General features: G+C 49.1%; 1 protein-coding gene across 1 annotated transcript in view; it reads left to right on the top strand.

Moving 5' to 3' along the window:
- Nucleotides 1-10,000, top strand: part of adgrl1a (adhesion G protein-coupled receptor L1a) — a gene marked incomplete at both ends in the record, with an annotated part of 67,548 nt that overhangs the window by 9,139 nt on the left and 48,409 nt on the right. Inside the window, one exon of the mRNA XM_080009298.1 lies at nt 9,611-9,824. Within this exon, the coding sequence (XP_079865424.1) occupies nt 9,611-9,824 (214 nt within the window). The remainder of the gene's footprint in view (nt 1-9,610; nt 9,825-10,000) is intronic.

Raw genomic sequence — 10,000 nt, 5'->3', positions numbered from 1 at the left:
CAATCACTCACTCTCTCTCTATCCACCATTTTCTTCCTCCCCTCTCCAGGTTCTCCTCCTCCCTCCCTCCCATCTCTTCTTCCGTTGCAGTTCTCGCTCTTCCCAGCAGCCGTTTTCCCTTTCGAGCAAATATCCATGTCTGTAGTGCAGCTCTGCTCTGCTGCATGTTTTTGAATGTGTGTACGTGTGTGTGTATGTGTGTGTGTGCGTTGTGTGTGTGTGTGCATGTGTATATGTGTGTGTGTGTGTGTGTGTGTGTGTGTGTGTGTGTGTGTGTGTGTGTGTGTGTGTGTGTGTGTGTGTGTGCGCTTGATCAGGAAAGCGGAATAGAGTTGTGTTGGGTCTGTAGCACGGCTCCCTCTCCCGGGGGAGAGGGAGGATATTTTACACCGGGGTGAATCCTCCTTCGTTTCGAGCTGTCGGCTTTATATTTTAGACCACAATACCCCCCCCCAACCGCTCCACCATCTCCATCCACCCCCCTCCGTCCTGCTGTGATACTTTTATTGCATAATTAGGTGCCAGGGTTTCCAAGTGGGGTGGTTTGACAGTTTGAGCACGTCGTGTCTCGACTTCCCTTTAAAGTGTGTGTGTGCGTGTGTGTGTGTGTGTGCGTGCACGCATGCTTCTGTGTGTGCCAGTGTGTGCGTGTGCGTGTGCGTGTGCGCATGCGTGCGTGCGTGTGTGTGTATGTGTACATATATGCCTCAGTAACTTCTCAACTGCCTATCTTAATCTCCCATGCTATGCCTTCCAGTTTCCCCCAAAGCAGAATTTGTAGACACACTGAGAGAGGTCCCGAGGTTGAGTGTGGACGAGCGTGAGTGTGTGTGTGTGTGTGTGTGTGTGTGTTGTCATGAGAGTTTGTGTCCGCGTCCCATCTACAGTGAGTGTGTGGGGGGGGACTTGTAATCGCCCTCTGAGTGGTGTAACCTTACTGCCCGTGTTGTGATTGGGCGGGGTGAGGGATACGAGCATACGACTCTCCATCGTCTCGGCTCCCTTTTGTGCCTCTGACCTCATGCCTCCGCAATGAAAGCAAGGTCTTCATATCCATGTTCTGCCGTCATCCACTTTGATGTTTCCTGCCTTTTTTTCTTATTGTTTTCCGTCTCTCCCTTCCTCTTGCTCGGCCGGCCTCTCGCTCCTCGTCTCCGTCGGTCGGGTTGGCTGCGTCGCGGTGGATGTGCGTCGTCGGGCCGCGGCTCCGTGCTCCGACCCAGCAGCGTGGCTGGTGACTCCCTATTCAGTCGCTTCTCATCTCGTCTCCACCGGCCTCCTCCGCCCGTCTCCCGAAGCTTTCCGCCTCCCGGCTCCGGGGGCCTCAGTCCAGCCATCCGCCGCATCCACCCATCCCCCGGCCACCCTCTCCGCCCCCCCACCACCCCCCTGAGCCAGGCCCTGTAGTTTCTTTTCCGAACGTCGCTCTGTCACAACTCCTCAGCTTGAAGGCTGCCCCGGATGTGACAGTTCTGGCTGTGCTGCCTCAGCCTGTCGGCCGTGACAGGCCATGGCTTCGGCCGCCGCCCCCCACCCCCCACCCCCCGAAACTCGCTGAGCCGGCTGAGTGGCTGTGATACAGTGCTAAAGCTGATAAAACTACAAAACAAATTGGTCAGCCATGATACTCTTGTTGAGAGGAATTCCCACGACTTGGGACCTTCAGCGCTCGACAAGCACTGTAAGCACTGTAACAAGGCCACAAGGCTTTGTTTGGTGGAGTGCGGATCTATCGCAAAATTTTACCGTCGTAGTGGAATTACAGTTTTACTGCAGCTGTTACTTTTTAAAGTAATAACTCCCAAAATATCGATGCAGAGTTGCAGTGAAAAGAATTTAGAAAAGACAGGTGCGCCCTGTGTTTTCCTCGGAAGCGCGATGATTGGTTTACAGTGCGTCGCGCTGTGCTGCCGCTACTTGACGAATTATCGGGAATGAGCTGCTGAATGTGCTACTCCATGCCGGAGATCCAGACCTCCTGGTAAACAAATACAATGTTCATTGAGAGATGCAGACTTCGCGACAGAATCGACTGTAACTCGCTTAATTCTGAACCAATTTTCATCCAATGTGGTTTCTTGAAAACATGACAAATTGAACAAGATTGGAATTGGAATTAAACTCATTGGAATTAAATTCAGTGACTCCGAAATCGAGTCATATTTTTTTCTTTCGCTGCCTTGTTTAAAGGAAGAAGCTATCAAGGGTGCCTCATACTGCACTTTAATCTTACTCAATTGATTGAATATTTTTTATATTTTAAGATTTTGTTTAAACATGGGACATCTTGAACACTTAAAGTTATATTTGTTGCCTTTGTTTTTTTGTTTTTTTTTGCTGATCCGAAAAAATGATCCGATCCGTGACTCAAAACCGTGATGCGATCCGAACTGTGAGTGTTGTGATCCGTTGCAGCCCCCGATTGCCAAACCGGACCAAACCGGTCGCGGCGTTGACGAGAACAGACCGTCTATGAAGTTCAGAAGGTTGTGTCGCTTAACTGTAAAGCAGCCTTAAAGACAACATTCAACCACATCGTTGTGATACGACACCGAGTCTCGTATCACAATATCGATATTTAAACGATGGATTGCCCCCGCCCTGCCCTGGCATACGACACTCACCACCTGCCTGCTGCCTTTCCTTTGATAAGCGTCGGTGACAAGGCTTTAATAGCAACACATGCCTGGTTTCTTAACTAGCACTCCAGCAGGACTCTTGGCTGAGAATTTTCTCTGGCACTCCGCTTGGCCACTATGCTAATGGGTAGAATTAGGAGATGACCGCTGGAACAGACAGAAGGGCTAAGAGGGGCTGATCACATTTCACCCCCCTAAAGGCAGTTATCCAGCCAGCTAGCTGGTCTGCCCTGGGCTCACACAGCTCCACAAGTATAATCTCTTAGTGCTATCACGGGCGTCTCGCCGCCTTCGCTCTCAATTATTCCCGAATAAAAGCACTAGAGAGTGTCTGTGGCGAAACATTCCAAGGTCACACTGTGGCTGACTCGGAGTTGGAATGAAAGAGCTTTTATGTTTGACTTTGAAGGCAAACTGTCGAGTATGTTTGTTTGTGTATATGTCTGCAAATGAAAATCAAGTTTGATTAAGAATTCTCCAAAGTAAAGCTTTCTCGCTTCAACCTTCTATATACACTTCAAATATTTTTTTGTACATTTTCGCTGTGACACTTGTCTTGCCGGGTTGTCGGGAGCTGCGATGGAATGTGCAGTGCAGGGTCAAATGTTCGAGTTCCCCACAGAGCTCTTCTTGAATCAAAATTGTCTGACAAAACGCTCAAACTCCAGGGCCGTCCCAGGCTCCGAACCTCCGGGCTCGCGGGAGTGTGTGGTCGGACCCAGCTTCACTGCAAGAGAGAGCGAGCCGCCTTGCCTGGGTCCACACCTTTGAATCCGCCCACTCCAGTTAGTTGACTGACTCTCACGGTCTGGCTTTGTGATGTGAAACAGCGATTTCTCGGTTGGAGAAAACATCGGTCCAATCAGCGCCACGGGCGGGACTCACGCCGTTGGAGGAGGAATAACAACAATGGTGGCCGACGATAATATTGTTGGCCCCAATTGTTGTCATTACTCCTCAAACGGCGAGGTATCGAGGCTGTTCTAAATGGATTAAAAGTACAAATTACTTTTTTCGTTTTTTAGTTTGCTCCGCTACACTCTTAAAAGCCTGACAAAACAGGTACTGTATGTTGGCACGGCTACGCATCAGTGTCGACTTAAAATGACTTCACGATTGGGTGGTTTGAGCAGCCACACGTGACATGGATCTAGGTGATTGGGATGAGAGTGGCCGCATACCTGTTGCTCGTTGGTCGGTTTAACGAGCAACAGGCAAAACCCCCATCCCCACACACACTCTGAGGAGAGGAGCCCGTGTCATGACATGTGTCTATCTGCTCCTGGGCCAATTCCAACTAGCCCACTCTCTACAATAAACCGGTGTCTCAAACCCCGTCTTCTGTGTCTCGGTCCATGAACACACCACTGGGTCGGCGCGTGGCAGGAGAAACTGCCGCACCCCTCTCCACAAAAATCGGTGGAGGCAATGTCCGACTGGAGATAGAGACTCACGAGTTGCCAATTCTGTCTGACATCCGGCTACAAACCACCTCAAACAGGCTTTAAATAACCCCTGTTAATCATACTCACCTCTTGCAGCTGCGTCTGCTCCTCAAACTACCTTAAACTACAGCCTTAACCACGCCCCCCTTTACATTTTATTTGGATGTATTGTTTGCTGCTCGGCGGTCGTACATTCGTCAGAAATCACAGCATGTATTCCGTAAATGGTAAATTGATGTTACTTCTGTCTCTTGAGTACCTTTTAAGCATTCACGTAGGGATTTTAGAGAGATCGTTTCGCAAGGACAAACCACACTCACACTCAATCTACGCGACAACTATGCAAATTGAAGGTCAAAGTGCCGGTGTTCAGCACCAAAATGAATGCTTTTGTTTCAAAACTCCACCCAAAAGCGCAATGGACGAAAGTGCTGTAATTTGCAATCTGTGTGATTGCTGGTTCCTCAAATATTTCAGATAGGACTGGGTATTGAAATGTGATGCTTTTATGGTATCAACCAAATTGACTCGAAGTAGATAATATTGAAACATTCTCTGGTATTTCCCTTCGGAGGCTAGGCGACATTGTCGAAAAATAATATATTTCAGCTTTTGAAAATGTAATGGGAACACACTGTGTTCTGGCATTCCATTGTGGTGTCACGTAATGTTGTGTCATACTTGGTATGAACAAATAGCATTTCATAGGTGACATAAGGACAGTATTGTCACAAATAATTAAATATTGCCCGGCCTAATTTGTTCTTTTTTTTTTTACTAAGATGTTTGATTAAAAAGCAGTATATGACCTTTAACACAAATTTCCAATGAAAAACAGAACATGAGGAGTATTAGAAAATGTGTCGGAAGTCTGGGTAAATATACTGAATAGCTTCCTGTGAAACCAGCAGGAATCATAGAAATGCATGTCTTTTACACCAGACTGCAAATGAATGGGAATTTACTTCATGGATACTTTTGAGTCTGTATCCAACTTTTGAGTTTCAACATGCAATTAAATGTGAGATTAATTGCAGTAATCCTCAAAATGTGTTTTGATGTATGTGTGTGTGTGTGTGTGTGTGTGTGTGTGTGTGTGTGTGTGTGTGTGTGTGTGTGTGTGTGTGTGTGTGTGTGTGTGTGTGTGTGTGTGTGTGTGTGTGTGTGTGTGTGTGTAAATGTGTGGCCGGATGCCCAGGGACTGAGAGAGAAGTTGAGTACAGCGAGACGGAGCTAGACGCCGTCTTAGGTCTAAGTCCAAATTAACGTCTTGTTTAAGAAACATTTACAGCCTTTTCCTCCGTCGGCCCTCAGGCTTTAATTACTACGTGGGGATAATGAGTCAAATCCGATCAGTTCGCTCTCTCTGCGCTTAATGAGTATGGAGCATCCATTACATCTCAGACCTTCGCACCAGCTGCCTTGGAGTGACACCAGGGCCCTTCCCATCCGCGCTTTTTGCGCTGACAAGCCTGCGTGTTTCGGGCTCACATTGTCTCATTATCTGCGTGAGCAACAGTGGGTAATAATCATTTTTGGGGGATGATTGCTTTATATACCACAGCCGTTGAGTCACACAATACTCTTGTCCGCATTTGTCCTTAGCTGGGCCTACCGAGGCATATGGCTGCTGCCAAAAAAAGAAACAAAAGCACGGCCCCATCCAGCTGTAACAAGTGCGCCTGCAGACCGGACTAAATGGGAATGCGTGTGTGTGTGTGTGTGTTGTGTGTTTGTATGTCCCGGTGCGTGTGTTTTTTGTTTTTGTATGTCCGTGTGTGTGTGTGTGTGTGTGTGTGTGTGTGTGTGTGTGTGTGTGTGTGTGTGTCTGAGTGGCTTGGGAGACCCTGAAATGATGATGGATTCCTGCAGAGTGAAGGACAATCGTTGCCCATGGCCGGTCCAGCCTTATCCCAAGCTCATCTCATCTCATCTCAGCACAGAGCAGCCACATCCACATCCAGGCCGCGGGCCATCTGGCTGACTCACCAGCACGCAGGAGTGTACAGGGCACACACACTGACACACACACACACACACACACACACAAAGGCACACACAAACACACACACACAAGCAAATAGAGAAACAAACGAATATACAATTTGCACACAAGCACACAAAAAAACTGAATAAACACACACAACCTAAACATACAAAACAAATAAGCCAGTACACATACAGTACACACACACACACACACACACACACGCGCGCACACATACAGTACACACGCCCCATACTCAGAAGCAAGTCCCGACCCACTGACACATTGATTGATAAAAATCCAGCCATCCGTGAGGCTTTTAGGTGGTTCAGGGAAGCTTAAAAGACGTTCCTCCGAGTTCCACTGAATGGATTAGAAACTGCACAGCGCAGCTCCTCTGCAGCACCGCTTGACTCGGCTCTGGCTTGATTTCTGAATATTCCATTCAAGAACAACCCCCATCCCATCCCGTTCAAATCTGGGCGTATTTAAACCCCCGCTCTCGCTATTTGACACGGTGAAATCCCCCCAAAACAGGTTGCAGTAGTAATCTTCGATGTCCAAAAGACTGCCTCAAAGACAACATTTAACCATATCCAAATATCGCCGTACGTTACATGTACATTTTAAAGGTGAGGCTGTGGATTGTGGAGCATGGAGTGGGGCGCGGCGATAATCTGGTCTCTGGGCTTTCCAGGTGTATGGGTGAGAGATCCGTGTGTGTGTGTGTGTGTGTGTGTGTGTGTGTGTGTGTGTGTGTGTGTGTGTGTGTGTGTGTGTGCGCGCGCGCGCGTGCACTGGTAGTGGTAGGTTCGACTTGCGTTTTCCTCTCAGCTCGCTCTGTGATGATCTAATCGCGGGCCAGCTGTACACCACTCTGTACTTAAACCACAGGGGAGCTGGAAGAACGGAGCCGCACACTGACACGACACACTGTGGTCCCACTGTGCTGCCGTGCACGCGAGCGTGTGTGTGAATGTACGTGCGTGTGTTCTGACACGAGGGTACGTATAATGTGAGTGTGATGTGATGTATATGTGTGGGCGTCCATGTGTGCTTGAAAGGGTTTGTATATATGTGTGTGTGTGTGTGTGTGTGTGTGTGTGTGTGTGTCGCGGATCCGCTCTTGCGTTTACGATATGATACGCGAGTGAGTGTAGGTGCACTTTTGTGAATGTGTGACCGCTTTTCCTTATGCTTGTGCGATATTTTTTGGGTGATTGGTGCGTGCGGCGTGCGTGCGCGCGCGTGTGTGTGTGCATTGATGTCTTATGCGCAGGCGTCTGCTCAGCAAGCGTGTGCACACATGCTAATTTCCTGGTGTGCACTTTTGCATTTTTTTTTTTTTTTTTTCCTCGTGTGGACTTGTTTGTCTGGCGCTGCGTGCTGTTTGCTTCTCTGTGTGCTTTCATTAGTATGCGCTTTTGCATCAAGGCCTTTGTGATTTGGCTTTGGCACTAGATGCTGGCGAGGCATAAAAGATTCAAAGTCAGTCTGTGCTAGGCATTCAGCCTTAATGGCTGTTAGTTACACAACCCAATTTGAGTCCCTGCTGCATAAATGGGTGGCATTTAGAAATATGAGCAAGTCTGGAGGCAGTGAATCATGCAGTGTAGCCGCTGCAGAGCATGTCTGGGATGACTGACATTGACATTGACCCTGATGGGCAGTCCTCCTGAATGGACAGCGACTGAAACCTAAGCAGGCCTGGCTCGTTTTCTGGCAGGGAAAACAGTCCTGCTCGGTGGGTTCCAGCTCTGGCGGAGGGGGTGGGGTGGTAGAGAGAGAGGGGGGAGGGGGAAATAAAGAGAACAGGAGGAAGAAAAACGTGGAGGAAGAAGCTGACTGCGTATACAGCTCTACCGGGCAGTGTTCAGACTTGGTAAAGCTCTTGTTTTTGCGAGGAAACTTGAGGAGAAAAAACAAAAAAAACAGCCTCCAAGACGGCGCCAGTGAGATAGCCGCCAGTTTAGCGTCCGCAATGTCCTCCCCCTTCTTTGATCGAACGGAGCGGCGTCCGCCTCTCTGAGCCTGGAGGACTGCAGACAGCCCCACACCTTCCGGCCCAGTTGTCCCACTGACGCTCTGCCATCACTTTGTTTGCGACTCAACGAGGTTCAGTTCAATGTCTCGGCCGTGGTTCCAGCACCATGGACAGCAGCCGTGTCCCCTCAGCGGCTGCTGGGCGCTCCTCCACAGGAAGACTTCTTAATGCTGGCCGTCCTTCAGCACCACGCACAACTCCTCCTGCCAAAAACTCTTTCTCTTTCCTCTCTTTCCTCTCGTTCCTCTGTCCTTCCCCATGGGCTGGGCTCCACTATATACAAACCCCAGCAACCATTTTCTTTGTGTGCGTGCGCGTGCGTGCGTGTGTTTGGTGTGCTGAACACAGAGTTGCTGTATAAAGAGAAAGTCATGTCGTTATGGAGAGCGCTGGAGAGACCGGGAGAGTGTCTCTCTGCGGCCCTCTAACGCCTCTCAGCCCGGCGCAGCATTTAACCCTCGATGCGCCGGCAGCTCCGCCGCGTTACCTGGCCGCACGCCACTTAGACGGCTGGTTAACACCGGTGCAAATGTATGATGTGCTATTCACTCCACGGGTGGAGTAATAACTTTTTAAAGGAGCGCCAAGGGATGCTACGTCTCTCTCTCGGTCTCTTTACACTTTACACTGAATCCAACAAGGATCCGACTGTTGGACACCCCGCCCTCCGCCCTCCTGTGGCATAGTCGTAGTGCATGGATCTAGATTTTGCATCACAAAATAGGTCTGAGAGAGCTCCGCCTCCCCCTGTGTCTTCTCCAGTCCAATAGTAGTAGTAGCTCAGCTGGGCATCTACCATTTTCAATGAATGACAGAGGTTTTTTGTTTTTTGTTACATCTTTATGAATGAAATAGCATCCTTTATACAGTGTTTGCAAAGTGCGCACAAATAAAACACACACACACACACACACACACACATAGACATAGACACATAAAGAGATTTATTGAGAGTGAATATGTAGACAGCCAAGGTTAACGTTAATAACATCATCTTTTTATACACGTAACTCATTAAGGGGAGGTTTTCGTCATGGATTTCATCTGACCCCTGCTAGAGGTCAGATGCTATTTCAGAGCGTTTTCCGTGCGTTGGGAGCGTACGCGGCGCTCTCTGGTCGCAGGACGAGCCGCAAGGTTAGCGGCTGCCTGAACACACTGCCTGGCGCCTGTCCCTGAGTTTGACAACATTAGGAACCCTTAAACAGTTTGCTTCACAGGTGGTATTTTACTGTAACGGCCGCTGGCACTTTTAAGCCATAATGACAATGACAGGATGCACTTGACGAGGGGAATAAAAATAATTTTTGAACCGTGGGTGTGTGAGCATTACTTTCAGTGAGTAGGAAATTGTCTCGTTGGTGTCAGACGTGGAGAATATCCCGCTACTTCCTGTACTTCGCTGTCACAACGGGCTGGAATATATAAAGCAACGCCCTCCCAAAGGACGACTGATCACCTGTCTCGCTCCTCTCCTTCCTTTTCCCACCTCCAGCGCTGAGTCGCTCGGCGATGCCTTTCGGCCTGATGCGCCGCGAGCTGGCGTGCGAGGGCTACCCCATCGAGCTGCGCTGCCCCGGGAGCGACGTCATCATGATCGAGACGGCCAACTACGGCCGCACCGACGACAAGATCTGCGACGCGGATCCCTTCCAGATGGAGAACGTGCAGTGTTACCTCCCCGATGCCTTCAAGATCATGTCGCAGAGGTATGGATAGGTGTGGATCTCCGTGTGTGTCTCTATGCCGGCGCTTCTCTATTTCATATTTGAGTGTGTGTTTGGTGGGGGCAGGCCGTAGCCGAGAAATAATATCAAAATGTCAGAATGTCTTGGACAATATTTCAGCTTTTTGTGTCCTGGCTTCAAATTTAATTTAATTGAAT

This window comes from Zeus faber (assembly GCF_960531495.2).
Source record: "Zeus faber genome assembly, chromosome: 11".
Taxonomy (NCBI): domain Eukaryota; kingdom Metazoa; phylum Chordata; class Actinopteri; order Zeiformes; family Zeidae; genus Zeus; species Zeus faber.
The sequence above is the reverse complement of the archived record's forward strand: the minus strand, read 5'-3'. Positions and strand labels throughout refer to the sequence as shown.